This window comes from Polistes fuscatus, unplaced genomic scaffold (genome assembly GCF_010416935.1).
Source record: "Polistes fuscatus isolate 324 unplaced genomic scaffold, CU_Pfus_HIC Scaffold23, whole genome shotgun sequence".
NCBI lineage: Eukaryota > Metazoa > Arthropoda > Insecta > Hymenoptera > Vespidae > Polistes > Polistes fuscatus.
The window spans coordinates 2,139,136-2,155,050 of NW_025113100.1; the positions used below are offsets into that span (position 1 = coordinate 2,139,136).

At 37.4% G+C, this 15,915-nt stretch overlaps 1 protein-coding gene across 11 annotated transcripts in view; it reads left to right on the forward strand.

Annotated features, from left to right (window-relative positions):
- The window catches only part of LOC122518188 (neuroligin-4, X-linked-like), a 170,143-nt gene that overhangs the window by 115,829 nt on the left and 38,399 nt on the right, over positions 1 to 15,915 (forward strand). For all 11 annotated transcript variants that reach the window (XM_043636934.1, XM_043636931.1, XM_043636935.1 and 8 more), the window contains 2 exons: positions 12,913 to 13,266; positions 15,582 to 15,891. In XM_043636934.1, coding sequence (XP_043492869.1) covers positions 12,913 to 13,266; positions 15,582 to 15,891 — 664 coding nt within the window. The remainder of the gene's footprint in view (positions 1 to 12,912; positions 13,267 to 15,581; positions 15,892 to 15,915) is intronic.

A 15,915-nucleotide genomic window follows, 5' to 3' on the forward strand; every position in this document is an offset into this window, starting at 1 on the left:
TAGACCGAAAGAGAGCAAGAGAGAGAGAGAATCGTACCCACAATCGATGGATAACGATTACGAGAAAAATAAAGCAACTATTGAATTTCATAAATAATTTCCAATTTCGAGATTGACCAAAAAATTCGTTCTTTTCTTACGAGCAATATTTCTATGCCGTGCGTAGGTACATCTATGTACGAGATTATATGAAAAATGTATTATTTCATGTTAATACTATTATTTATTTTCATATCTTATAAGGCATCATTTGCGTTATTTGAAAAAGATTCGAAGACGTATCTCGGAGAAAAGGAGGAAGAAGAAGAAGAAGAAGAAGGTAGAATTTAAAGCATCCTTTCGTTGCTACGAATTAACCTCTCGAGTTTTTCAGATTTATTAGATTTTTATTTACAAATAGGTGGAAGAAAACCGCGGCCTTCTCACGGAATTTCTCGAAATTCGTACAGTTAGTCCGTTTCCGCGGATAAGCGCGTCGGAGGTTTACTTAGCGAGTTAATTGGAAAACCGCGTTGGCATAGTCCCTTGGAAATTGAACTAAAGGACTCGGTATGAATGCGAAGAGCTCTCCCAAAAAGTATTACTTTTTTACCGAATGTGCATCTCTCTCACCCTGGTCATTAGCGTCGCCGATAAATTTACTTTGATCTTAGGACCATAGAGTTTTGTAAAATCCTTATCCTTCGCGATAAACCTAGGTTAACCCTTGGCGCGCATCACGGCTGTAATTTGTCTAAATCCGACTGCACGAATTTCATCGATTTAGTAATTAATAAATATCTCATTTTGTTTTCGAACAATATGGTTTAATAAAACGGAAAATATTCTAAATGTCATACCGAAGGCACACCTATAATACTTGGAGTTAGCTGGAAATCATTGCACGTGGAAAAAATAGAATTGGAAAGATGAGATTACATCAACGTTATAGCTGACGAGACGCGTCAGTTCGGTATCGCGGAAAACGCATTAAATTTTATCAACGCGCTTCACGAACGATCGACCGAATATATGCGACACGATTTTCGCTTTACCGCGAAAAAGAAGCTCCTTTCGCGTGAAAAAGATGCAGAGGGAAGAAAGGAGAGCAAGAAAATGGGAAGAAAAGGGGGAAAAAAGGGGGAGAAAAAGGGGAGAAAAAGAGAAGGGAGGTTGCCTGCCATAAACGAGATAATATATTTATAGTACCCGCGAGTGAAACATATTGCGGTATATACATATACATATACGCGTATATACATACGTATGCAAGAAAGGTACGAGCACAAAACCTAGGAAAATGTGTAGGTGGTACGTATATATGTTGTACGTTTACTTAAACTATACATATACATATGCACATGTACGGAGCATTTCGCGTGAAATGATGATAGATCATACGAACCAATAAAAGGTCTTAAAGGTGCTTTTAACTAGAATTCGAATTGGATAATTAGAGATATATTAGATATTTGTCCGATTGGCTGTTAGGTATAAAAATAAAACATTAATGATCGATCCTCGATACCCGATGCGTTTCTAATCTTAATATTCTCGTCGATGCGATTATATGTGCCACGGATGAAGTAGCTCTGCCGTACTATTAGTCCCACGGAAATCTCAATGTAATTATCTTTGGGCTGCAATCTCGGCCCTCGTAATCGCTTTCTCGAAGGTCGCCGTGCCTTCCTATCTTGCTACCTCAATTTTCGAATATGACCAAGTCTCCTATTAAATTGTCAGATATTACCGATAAACCCAAACATTTTTATAATCGATCATATTAATAAAATATAACGAATAATCTTTCTTACACTTATCATGCATCCGTTTATAATCGCGTTACAACCAAATTCGATATTAGTCGACAGTAATCTAAGATATATATTAATATCGATCGACGAGCTAATTTAAATTTCATCAAAATCGACGAAGAGATTAACGAAGATAAGAATATAAGTGAAAAAAAAAGTATCGTAAAGTAACGTTACTCGTTGATTAAGGACACTATTGGTAAGTTTTATCGATAAAAAATGCTAGTCGACGCGAATGAAAATGAATACAGAGGGTGAATATTAGCGTCCTGCGATAATACTATTGGTCCATGGTACCTTCGGGATACTTACTTACAGAGTCGGACTCCGACCACAATGCTCTACAAAATGAAATCTCTGTGGAATCGTATTTTAAACAATGTTTCGAACGAACAATTCACCATCCCCCTGTCTCCCTCTCTCCCAGGCAAGCTAGTAATTTTGAATGAGAGTACATTTCACCTTAATTGTACCAGCTTTATATCGTTCCGACTAAAATTTCCTAAACCTTCGAGAGAACCAAAAATAGACGAAAAATTGCATAAATTCTCCGTTGGTCAGTGAACTTTATAAACGTTTTATTTTCTTCCATCGACGTTTCTTGCAAACGTTCAACGACAAAGGAGGATCTCTTGGGTGCAAACGTTTCGTTATTAAAAGTTAAAAGTTTCCTTTCGAAATGAAGAAAATACATAGGCGTGTAGGTATATACATGCATAGGTATTCTCGTTGCGCCAGAGAAGAAACATTATTCGAATTTCCTACCGAGAATTTAATATTTCTTCCTCTTAGGTAATATGATATTTCGCTGAATGTTTATCACTTTTTACATGAAAATGCAATTGCAATAATATGTGTATACGATAAACGTAATATAAATGTGATAACAAAAAGAACTCGATCATTTGTAATTCGTATGAGAATTTCATTTTTATTCGTATCCTTCGGGGGAAGAAAAGTTACAGATTGGCCTGTTCCTCCTCTTCGCGGTTATCGAGTCGCGTACGACTTCTGTTTTATTAGGGTGCAGATAAGATTAAAATCCATTGCAACGTTCTTGAAAAACGTGACAACGTGAAAAGGCACGCGCGCTTCTTTCCTTCCTAAATTATTCAAATTAAGCGTAGACTTTTCTAACCGAGAAATATCTCTATTATATTCTATTTATATTTCATCGTCTATAGAGATTTCTATTCCTCCTCCTCCCCCTTTTTGCCCAAGTAGTCGATCAAACGATCAAACGAAATACCTTATCATTTCCCAATTATCGTTCGTAGACATTTATTTGCATAATAATTTGATATGCAATGGGTAAGACGGACGCCCGAATAAATATTCCCGACGAGAGATCTTAACGTAGACGGATTACGTCTATTCGTTTCTGACTCTGATTGTGAACGAAAGAGAAAAGTCTTCCCAAGTTGGTTTCTCGGATCTTCCGAGATACAATACTCGTAATAGGAAGCTTGAAAAATACCAAAACCAAGACCTTGAAAGTTATCGATACGCTGGATTACCATTTCGTAGTAGAAAACTTTGAAATTTGCGTCTCTTTTTACTCGATCTCGTTTCGACGAATTTATTTAAAAAAACTTTCTCACGGAAGTTAGATATTTCGAAACGCGTTGAAACGCATCGTCGATGATAAAAGTGTTCGGCTGGAAAATTTCGTTCGAGGTATTGGCAAGTGCTTAAGTTCGATGGAATGAAAGTCAAATGTATTATCCGAGCACGATGCAGTAGTTTCGGTTACTCGATAATAATCACAATTATATCGTAGCATATACTACTATATTACATTAGAATGAATGCATTATAACTTGGAAGATGATACAATTTATTTATGCATTACTCGATATGGAAAAGTATCCGTCGATATATCAAGAAGAATAAGGGATATAAAAACAGCTTGGGAAGAAGAGGAAAAGAGAAAAAAAGTGAGAAGAAATCCAGCAGCTGTCTCGAGCGTGAGCGAAGAAAAGCGTAAGCCCGAGAAAGGTCAGCTGCGTGGTACGCTAAGCGATTTACCGAAATTGCTCCAAGTTTCAAAGTGAATTACAGGAAAGCCTGGCTTTCCGAATAGTTTAGGTACATTTCCTCGAACGATGGCGGCAGTCAAGCGAGGAAGAATTTACCGTCTGGAAACGTTTGCTTAGGAATATCCCTGGGTTGAAGTCCGTCGACTGTCGAAAAGAGAAAATCTCTTTCGATTCTTTCGATTCTTTCGAATCCTATCTTCTTATTTCAACTCATTTCTTTAAGATATTTTCCGTATATGTTCCTCTAATGACCATCCATAGATTATATTTACGATTAGACGAGCTTAGGTAAGATACGAACAAACGATTCTGCGAAGTGGTCTTTGCAACATTCTAAATCTTCACTCAAAATATATACTTATACTTATCGTTAACTGATTATTGCCTAAACTTTTTTTACGACTGTCTATTATAATTCCTCGGGATTTACCTTTTTCAGCTATGATTCTTACTTACTTTGTTCTCTCTTCATTCATGTTCCATGCATCTCTTGAACGTCAAGATCTTTTTATTACCTTTTAAAACAAGAAAATACTTTTAACACTCTCCACCATTTCATCTCTCAGCCTTTATACTCTCGCTGATAATAAGGAAAAAATATAAATAACTTTCGTGAAATCCGAACAATCTCCAAGTACTTCTCGAGAAAGTTACGAGTTCGTAAAAATTATGTCCGTAATTGAAAGAAAAAAAATCTATCGCTTATCTCTACCGATTAAGAGATATAATATATAATAGAAAATAAAATAATCAAAAAGATTATATGTCCGAAAAAAATGGAATGTATCTCGAAGAAATCTTAAGAAAAGTAACAAACAACGATTCGTGGAATCATTTTTTCGCGAGGAAACGCAAAACAGGCTTGTAACCATAGCCAAAGCCGTTCTCAACGATACACCATGCCCGGTGTAAGCCCTTAATCTCGTTATCCCATTACCGTATATAATGTTCGCGAGCACATTATGTACCTATCGCAAGCTATACCAGTGGCCTTTTAATCGACGAAAACGCTTAGGACGAAGCTAAATCCGGCGTCGACGGTCACTATAATAATTCAGAAACGCGTCTATACTGGATCGCGATATCGCAAAGTTACGTTTGTTGCTGGAATTATTCTAATAGTGCACCGAGTTATCGTCAAAAGTCAACTATCAGGTTGTCCGATAAATTCTTTCCGCGCCACGTTATCTATGACTTCGAACCGGCTATGTTTGTAGACATTAAGAATGACATGGATCGATCAATGAAAAATGTTATTGGAAAAAGTATCTCATTAATTACTGTTCGTACTACGCTCGTGGAATCATAGAAATCGAACGATTATAGGTATAACAACGGTCTTGCGAGTCAGCAATTCTTCTGATAGTAGGAACAATGAAATGGGGATGTAAAATGGGGATGTAAAATGAGATAAAAAGGGTGCACGATAGGAAGAGAGTATGTATATGTACGTTTGTATTGGAACTACGTAGCCAAGAACGGCTGAAGAGAGAGAAAAACGAAACTCGCCAGTGTGCACGGCCAGGCACGATTCCACTTAATTGGTCTCTTGTAATTTAAGTTAAGCAAGTCGTAAAATTTGAATCGTAATTGCGTGCATCCGTTACACATACATATAGAAGTAGATAGGAATACGCAGAGATACGTGTAGTAGTTCATGTATACCTAGCTCCCGTACAATATTCAGCAATATATCGCATACGTGACTAATCGAAAACCATTTCGATGAAGCAATTATCTAATGCTCGCACATAATCCTTGATCCCTCTTATCTTTTTCGCTTATCCTATTTCAACCCTGAAAGTTTTCGCGAAAAACAAGCCTATATTTTTGAAAGCTATACGCGAGAACAATCGCCTTTCATATTTTTCTTCTATATTATTATTTCCTCTATATTATTACTACTACGATTTATATTTGATTTAGTTAGTCAAACGAATGGGTAGGAAATAATTATAATGACAAAATTGCTACCCACGAATAAGGAAAGCTCGCACGCAGTAGGATATAAAATATTAAAAAGAGTAACAACAAAGTCCAATTAGGAGAATAGTATTTTGTTATTCGTGTAGCATTTTGTTCCATGGTCGATAAAAAAAAATACTAACGTCCTTTGTAAAAATTCTTATCATCGAGCAACGACGAGACGCGAATACTCGAAGAAGCTAACGTAACGGAGAAAGGAAGAAGGAGAGGAAATAAAGGTCGGAAAGAAGAAACGAGAGGGAGTGCAAGGGGGAGTGCGAGGGGGAGTGCGGGGGGGAGCACGAGGTGGAGCACGAGGGTGAGTACGAGGTCGAGTAAAAGACGTCGCCAGTTAGCCCCGAGGTATCGATTTGGGCGAGCATCCAATCAAGAATAAAGACACTACGGAGACGGTATAGTGCGTGATTGCAAGAGCCATGGAACATGCGCGTACTTATTCGACCCCTTTCTGACGTCTTATTAAATTTACGTCATTGAATCTTTACGCGAACAAGACAAATTTGAAAGGTTTCCTTGAGAATTCCTTCCTACCGCTAAGCAAATTTATTTACGCGATACGTATTTTTCATATTAAAAATAAAAACGTGAAAATAAAAGTAAAAACGTTTGTAGGAAACGTTTTGGGAACGAGGAAGGAACTCGAGGGATGTGGCAAAGCTAAGGCTAATCACCGTTAAGTTAACAACGTCATTGGAATAGAGCCAGTTGTGCTGAAGACTACTGCGGCTCCGTTGAACGTTCGTAATAGTCTTTCCTAACGGTACCGATACTCTTCTTTAGTTTTTCCACCGACATTTACTTTGAACATTAAAACGTATCTTCTTGATTGCGTACAAGACGAGACCACTCGATAATCTTTCTCGACCAGGATGAGAATAACAAAATACTTTCTTCCATCTATTTAGCTGCATCTAATAAGTTACTTAGTATCCAATGGACGTGCACATATATTCTATCTATTTAATAAGTAAATAAGTAAACAAGTAAGACGCTCAATTAATTTCCTAATTAAATAAGTATTACCTTCGATCAACGTATAGCGTGCAAATACGAGAAATCTTCCTGCTAACGCATATGTACATACGCATATGTATACGCGATGAAATTCGCGAATGAAACTACTCGAAGATCTTTGATAGTAAAAATATAATACGCGAATAAATAAATAATAATTAATTATACAATATATATATAATATAAATAATATAAATAAATCAAATATAGAGGAACAGGTTTAATAAATTTCCTAATTAATGTAATTAAATGAATTGGCGTATGTAAATGTCTTGTGTATATTTGCGATATAACGCAAAGCTTTGGAGCGTTGGGAAAATGGCGTTGGAAATGAAGTAGGTTTCTTGAGCAAATGTCTAGGCCTCGTTTGCAGGTCGTTCCGAACCTAGTCCTGCTTTCGCTCTTCTTGCTCCTTCGCTTATGTTGGAGAAGAGATTCTCCCTCTCAGTCCTGTTTGTCTCCTTCGTATGGACTGAACATCCACGTTGGTGACAGAACTGTAGGGGGTCTAAGGTACAACGTAAATCCATGTTTACTATGCTAATACCTAGAAACTTGCCGGCTGAAAGGATGTAGAGAAACGTTCCATTAAATATGCAGGGCTACTTGCCTGTACTTTGCGGATGGAATCGAGTAAATGTGCTTCTATGCATGCGTCTGTCTATGCAAAGAACGTAAAAAGTAAAGAAATAACGAAGATGAAGATTTTAATGGCGAACGACAGTCCGATCAAGTGGATCGACTAAATTTTACTAAAACGTCCTATCGTTTCAAATAAAATCAAAACTCTCTTTCGAAGCTTATCATATCGAACTTTCGATCAGAGGGTGTATATAAAAAAACAAAATAAGATCAAATATAACGATAAAATTGATAGAGTTCGCGAGCCACGATACGAGATTTTATCGTCCCGTATTGTACGAGTATCCATTGAACGAGATGAAAAAAAAAAACGAAGCAACGGAGAAAGAAAGAGACGATTTGTTATCGTAAAAACAACATCGAGATTTCAACGAGACATTAGATATAAATTTTGCAAATCAAAGAGAAATTTCTTTACTTCCGTTCGAACCTTTTTAAAAGAAACGAATATCTATGTTTACTTTGGAAAAAGTATTGAAAAACGCGATAAGGAAATCGATCAAGATCTCGACGTAAGAAAAATCGAGAACCGTCGTAAGGTATTCTCCGACCAGTCGATATCTTTTCGTTCCTCGAACCTTCCTTCTCCGGAGACAAATTTCTCTCCAACTTTGGCTGATTTTTCTTTCTCAAACTTCTTTTTCCGTTTCATATACCAAAGGTATAATGTAAGGTAATAATGAAAAATCAAAATTGAATATACCCATTTACCTTACTTGCCATCGCGTATTTATTACAATTAGCAGTTTACTCTGTGTAAGTATCCGTCTCTCTATCTTTTTCTTTTGACGCGTCCCTTTTAAGCCACATACTTTTAAAGGAAAAACAAATTGATAATTTTTAAGTAACGCGATGTTATCCTCCCTCCCTCCCCCCCTTCCCTTCTTACTTTCTAGTTATTTACTTTTATCCCTCTTACTTTTCCGCTCGGCATGCCCTTTTTCCAACGCGTCTTCATCGAGTCAACGAAGGAATCGTCGATCTTGAAAGCTTTTAGAAATTTCAGCTAGAGAGTTGCAGGAATATTTTCAGAGGGGAATGGAAAGAGCCACCGGTGGAAGCTCTTTCGCGGCTAAACAAGCTCCGCGAGAACGTTAGAATATGAAAATGCTGTCGTTGGTCGATAAAAAGCGATTACTCCATTTAAATTCGTTACTTTTCCGATCTAACGAAAAAACTCTTTTATGTTTCTCTCTCTTTTTTCTTCCCTTTCTTCCCTTTCTTCTCTTTCTTTTCTTTTTCTTTTATTTTAATGTACTCCTTAACCAACGGTTTCGAAACTCAAGAGCGACGTATGCTTAACGATATTATTATTGCTGCTGCTGCTACTACTACTACTACTACTATTATTTTATTGCTATATTTTTCTTTTATTATCTTTATTATTATTAATTATTTAATTACCAGACCAAATTTATTTATATATATATAAATACAATAGTACCGAATATATAATATTATTAATTACTTTGCAATTTTATATTGACTCGATTTCATGCATGAAACATCACCGTTATGAGTTATATTTAATACGTACATTAACACGATGGGGAGTTATAAATTCGTTCGCGTACATCATTCGCGCTTAGTTTCACATATTATCGCAACATCGATTTACTTTTTCTATTATTTAGACTACTCTTTAATCTTTCTCCTAACGTTACTACACGCGTGTTAAGATAAATATGACGATTAGAGCAAATAAAATGAATTCTAAAGAAACACTAAATCAATGCGAATAATACATTATTAACAAATCTCCTAGTTATCGTAATTTTAATCATTCCCTCGTTGCATACTCGTCTAGTTGCATCATCGTGCATTTAAAAACCATTCTTTTTACCGACTATTTCTGAGAAAGATTCTAGAAAAACTAGCTAGCTCGACACTGTTTTATTTACATCTTTATTCTTTTCCAAGTAACGTGAGGTAAATATGAATCGTGCTCCTGGATCAACAAGCACGTATGTATTTGCATTCCTCTAAGATGAAATAACATTGGTGCATGGTAGAATAAGGAGTCGTTTCAAACGCATGACCACTCGAAACTATGGTCGTATAGAAACAATCTCGATAGATTGTAATTTGAAGAAGCTTTTTCCTTTGAACGATTCGATACTCTTCGTACTTTTATCTTGACGCGTGCATCATCTTTTATAAAGGTTTTATTCTAGCATAGGTGGTGTATACATTGATAAGAATATCTAATACTTTCTTTTGAAATACTTTTTTATCGACAAAAATGTTCGCGAAAGATACTTCCAAGAGTCGCTGAACGGGATTTTCGATATTAGCGAACGCGATCCAAACTCTTTCGAGCTGACTCGCGTTCGATCTTTTTACGTCTATCAGCTTGATATTTCCTTTTCGAGAAGAACTGCTTACTAGAAACTTGCGTTCTCGGAGTTTTCACAGTTGCAGCTGGGTCCACTTTGAGATTCTCCTTCTAAGAGTGGCTACACGAGACGTGCGTTTCATCATTTCGATATAACTAAGATACCTAAACTTACTCTTACCGAGGGATCCTCCTTTGCTCGCCCTCTTACTCCTTCTTCTTTCCCTTACCACCGCATCTTTTAACCAACTCTACTCCTTCTGAAATTATACCAAAGCCTTAATCAGGTAAGTACTCTGTTAGCGAAGTACTTTACAAACTTTCTGTCCTATCCTCTTTACTAAAACTTTTCATTCTCCTCATAATTTTTATATACATATATACAATATAATATATGTCTCTTTTACTCTCTTTCTATCTTTTACATACTCCAGTTACTTCTCTAGGAAATTTAATAAACGAACGATGTCTCGCGATACGAGCGGTACGAATACGCTTGCGTAAATAAATAGTCGTGGAATGAATTATCCGATTGTCAATTATTTCTTATGACGCGATTGGTTTGCATATATACGAATGCTTTAAATTATAAGCACATTTCCGAGGTACCACTGTATATACACGAATTGTACCACTTTATCGAAACGCGCAAATAAATCGACAAATATATATAGGAGAATCTAGATAAAGTTAGAAAAGCTTAATCAATTATATATTCGATGGCGATGAAAAATGGGGAACGCGTGGCGCGTGCATGCACAGGTACTTAGGAACTTACACGACATTTCCTATATTTCGTAGAGCTTGCGCTCGAGAGAGATGGGCAGGTCCAGGGACGATACTTCCAACTAATGCCTTAATCCCAACGACAATGGCTTTTACGTCGAGCGAAGCTTAAAGTCTTCGTCGAAGGTATCCTCCCACAACTTCGATTTCTCATTTATCACTCTCTTCTTTTCTTCTCTCTTCTTCTTTGCTTAAAGGTAAAGACTTTTTTCATTTTCTTCCACCAAAATCGTATTTGATTGTTCCTACTATTTCATCTTCCTCGCCATTTTTTTCACTTGCCTACTTTTCTTCCTTTCCTTTTTTATTCGTTCAACGTAAGCTCTATGCAAACAAGAAAGTGGAAGAATAAAAGAAAGAAAAAACTAACTGGACCGAAAATTCCGGTTATCCTTGCAAAATTTCCGTCTATTCTCAAGGCTGGACGTTCTCTGGGCTCTTTCTATTCTTTTTTCCGGCCACAATTTCGGCACTGCACCGACAAAAAGAGAGCGAACGAGAGCATTTCTCGCATCCACGGCATTTCTTACAAACGATAGAATTTTCTTTTACTCGCGTTACCCTGTAGCACTTGAATTAATTAATTAGGAATCAACCTTTGGTGGTTCGTAGTTGTTTAAAAGAAATATTGCCGGAGAGATTAACGAAATACAGAAAAAATATAAAATAGCACACTATCCGTTTATCAAAGTATCAAAGTCAATTTGAAAATCGGAAGAATCGTTCCACAATTATTTATTCCTATAAAATTGATATAAAATACGAAATCGTTTGGAAATACAAGACTATCTTCTTTCGACGAATAAACGAGCTAAGAAAAAATTGATTGCAAAAATGTTGATTTCGCGCTTCGATTTTGTAGGTGAGAAAATTAGAAAAAAAAAAAAAAAAAAAACAGGCGAGCGTATAGATAGAAACGAGTTCAGGCGAGCGAAACTCGAAAAATTCGAAATGCGCATTCGAATGCGATCGAGTCTATCGGCTACAAAACGCGACGCGCTTTTATCAGCCCTCTATGTTTTTCCGTCGCGTTCAATTTGTCGGAGCTTTCGTCGGAGCTTTCGTCGGAGCTTTCATCGATGTTGCATAAATTCGAAAGAACATATACGACACGGCATTCACGCATCCCAGCATCCGGATTTATCGACTCGTTCTCTTCTCTTTTCTTTTCTTTTCCCTATTTTGTGTTTCTATGTTTTTCGTTGCAATCCAAACGTACGTACATATCGCACGCGAATAGACACGCGTGTACGTAGTCGAAGCGAATTAGTATCCTAATTCGGTCCCGCTAATCGAGGGAAAACGCCATTCTCCCATCTTCCGCTCAAAATACGATGCTTTATCGCTAGCCTCGAGTCCTCGGGACAGTCCATGCAAATCGATATGTTAATCAGGATTTAACTAGAACAACTACCTATCGTAAACTTGCCAGTTGGTCCAAGCCCACGAATTAGATGCCCGAAATCGCTCAATGGAGAGCTATCCTGCCTATGACCTGCGGATACGTCGGATAAAAACCATACGACGAGCGTAAAAGATTATTACTTTTTATCTACGTAATATATCTACGTATGGGTACAATTTTCAATGGAAAATTGTAGCCAGCTATATTGGACTGGAGGAAAGTAAGGAAGAGTAATGTAGAGCAAGAGATGCGGAATATAATAGCGAAGTAAAATAGAAAACTTTTTCTAAAACAAAGAAAAATGTTGACCTTAGAAGTCGTAACCCTATAAAAAAGTTGGAGCGAACTCTTCGGAGTCCGGCACGCAGTCGACGATGACTGCAGTCAAAGAGGACTTCGATCTTACTTTTGAGGAAAACAGCGCGGCGTATGGAACAACGAAAAGGAACAATTTCTCTTTCTCTGAGTAACTTTTTGACTTAGAATCAGTGTCCGTCTACGTTATAAGCGTCTTAATTTCTCTTATGATTTTATGGGCAGAAATGTTTCGATTGAAATTACATCGAAACAGGGTAACTCTGTACGTTACTTTGTACGTTACTTTGTACGTTACTTTGTACGTTACTTTGTCGAAATAAGTTTTTCCATCGAGGCATGAATAAAGTGTTCCGATTTGAAAGAGCCACTCTGTAGAATAGCAAGGAAATAAAAGTCGTAGCATTGAAAAGTATGGATTTTCAGCTGTATAAGTAGGTAGCTAGGTACATTGAATGTCGAGTGGAATATGAAGGGATGTAAATGGCCGTTTCTGGTAATAATCGAAGCGAAGCCGAAGCGAAGCCGAAGCGAAGCCAAAGTTGTGTGCGAGTGAAAGAGACGTCGAATCAAGCATAGCCCGCTTTTGTGTTCCAGGCATGGCAGAAAGTGGTAGGAGACATCCGGTTGTCCTCTACATTCACGGCGAAAGCTACGAGTGGGGAAGCGGAAATCCTTACGACGGTAGCGTCCTAGCCAGTTACACCGAGCAAGTGATCGTCACGATCAACTACAGACTGGGCGTGCTCGGCTTCCTGAACGCCAACGTGGCGCCCGAAACGAAGGCGAGGGTGGCGAATTACGGTCTGATGGACCAAATCGCGGCTCTACACTGGGTCCAGCAGCACATAGCACTTTTTGGCGGCGATCCCGAGAACGTTAGCCTTATGGGACAGGGGACAGGGGCTGCTTGTGTCCATTTTCTTGCCATCAGTCCTACCGTCATAAGAGGTGATACAAATATTATAATAGATACACCTTCGAAACGTTCGCGCGATTAATCATTTTCTCCAAGCTCGACAAATTCTAGAAAAATATCAAAACTGGTGTGTGCATGCGATTCGAAGCTCGTATCTCGTTTTACACGGAACTCTCTTTCGGGAAAAGTCTCCCGCGACAGTTCGATTCCGCGTCCGTAACGAAATAATGCGCTTTGTTCGGCACAAAGCCTTTCGTCTCGATCGAAAAGCTCTCCAAGTATCGAAGAAATCGGATTTCACGGAAAAGGGCAGAAGAGAGTTATGCGTCGTTCGGGAAAATAAAAAAAAGGAGCTGTTACACCGATACGCGTCGAGTTACTTCGCAGACGGATGTTTCATCGATTTCAAAATATCCTATTATTACGGATACGTGTCGTTAAAGTAGATATTTCACCTAGGTACGAGTTAACGCGGTTCTTACGTTTAAACTTTCATGCTAACTTTATTAATACGGCATCGATCTTTCTTCTTTAACCGGATTAATTAAAACATTAGTTTATTGATCATTTCATTTATTAATAAACTTTGAAACTTTTTTTCCTTCTTCTCATCCGATATAATTTATGAGAGAAAAAGCTACAAGTTCATCGTAGCATGCTTTAACCGGGTTCCTATTTTAATTCTCTCTTTCCGAGTTTGTAAAATTTTCAAACTATTTAAGTATGAAAGTGATCGAGCTATATAACGCTTTCCCTGGTATACTTTTAATAACGTCCGAAAAAGTAGTATAATCATTGAATAAAGTTTCGAAGGAAACAAAAATTTCTTTAATCTCAAGAACTATTATATTATGATTGCATCGAGAAATGCGAGGGAGTGAAAAAAAAAAATAAAAGAAGTAAATGAAAAGAACAGAATATAGAGAAGAATACACGCGGTAGAAATCGTGCACGCGCGAATGCTCTCTCATAATGGCTAAAAGTATTTTCCAATAGAGATGAGATAAGGAAGAAGAGCTCGATGGAAACCATACGGATAAAGAAATAAAGAGAAAGAAGGGATGAGTAATATTTCACACACATAATATCGCGAAAAGAGAGAAAAGAATCGAGATCTTACAAGGATTCGATATCCTCTTCTTTTTTGAGAAGGTGAGTTTAACGCGATCAGAAAGTGCCGTTCGCTCGAAAATGTTAACCGTGAACTCGACCATAGTGAGTGTGTTCGTTCGTTCGTTCGTTCGTTCGTTTCTCGATGAAGATGTTAAGAAAGATGAGAGCAATATCGAAAGAGCAACGTGTTACCAACTATCTACGTGCACGTACCTTCGTTCTTCGAATTTTACCGTACCCAAGAGGGATGGGAGGAATGCTTTAAATTGTCTCAAACTACCAATAATATTTTCCACTAGTTTTCCAATCTTACGAGTATCGATAAGCTACCTAATTATAACTTTATAATAATTATATTTTTACAATTAGCATTGAAAATGCAACCTTTTATTATATTTGTACATTATACAAAAATAATTTTCGTCTCTAAAGTAGTCAACGAAAGAAGATGCATCTCAAAATTGATGGTGGTAACTTTGGCACGATGCTATTGGAAAACTCATTAGAAGGACATTATTGAAAATATTTGATTCATTTTTTTCCAATGAAACTCTTCTATTAAACATCAAGGGTTCTACAATTTTGATATTTTGTTTGAAGAGTTTCGTTTAAGTATCCATTCACATCGAATTGTATTCAATTAAAATCACCTTTCGAGGCTCTTGAAAATATTATAATAAATGTTAATATCTAAAAAAGTGATTTATACACAAGTTCATTACGACAAAAATGTTAACCTATCTTCCCTTCTTTCGTTCCGAATTTTTCACAAATCAGCTTAAAGTTTTGGCAATGAATTCTGACACTTTGGAAATCGAGGTAGACGGTAAGCGAAGAACGTGACACTGTTCTCTTAACTTGGTAAATGTCAAATTGTAAACTTCATTTTCCACCAATTGTCATCGAAATTCTTAGGTCGCTTTGGTGGCTATTGGATTCGAGTGTTGTCCTGTCATCTATTCTACCTGACGTGTATTTCAACGTGTATTTCAACGTGTATTTCAACGTGTATTTCAACGTGTCGTCGAGCAAACGGGCACACTTTTTCCACTCGTATCTTTCTCCCCCGTGGGAAATGGTCAAATTTCTACGAGTCTTTTTATAAATTTCGCATTATCAATATGAATATAAAACAGTAACCAATGTTTAATCTTGTTAATTGTAGAATTCGTTCGATCCGACGACCCTAATCTAATTTATCGAGCGGAAAAAAAGATTAACCTTTTGGATTTAGGTCTGTTCAAAAGGGCGATACTTCTCTCAGGCAGTGCACTGTCTTCCTGGGCTGTAGTCGAAGATCCTGTGTTTTATGCGCTAAAGCTCGCTAGAGCGATAAATTGCTCCATTCCCGAAGACCTACTCAAGGACAACGAGCTGATAGTCGATTGCCTAAGGGAAAGCAGCCTCGAAGAATTGATGCAGATCGACATACAACCACCAACTTTCCTCAGCGCCTTTGGACCGAGCGTGGACGGGGTCGTCATTAGATCTGATTTTCAAAAAGATCTTTTGTCCTATCTTGGACCAGAATTTCAAGGATTCGGGTACGCACGCGTTCATTTTATTTC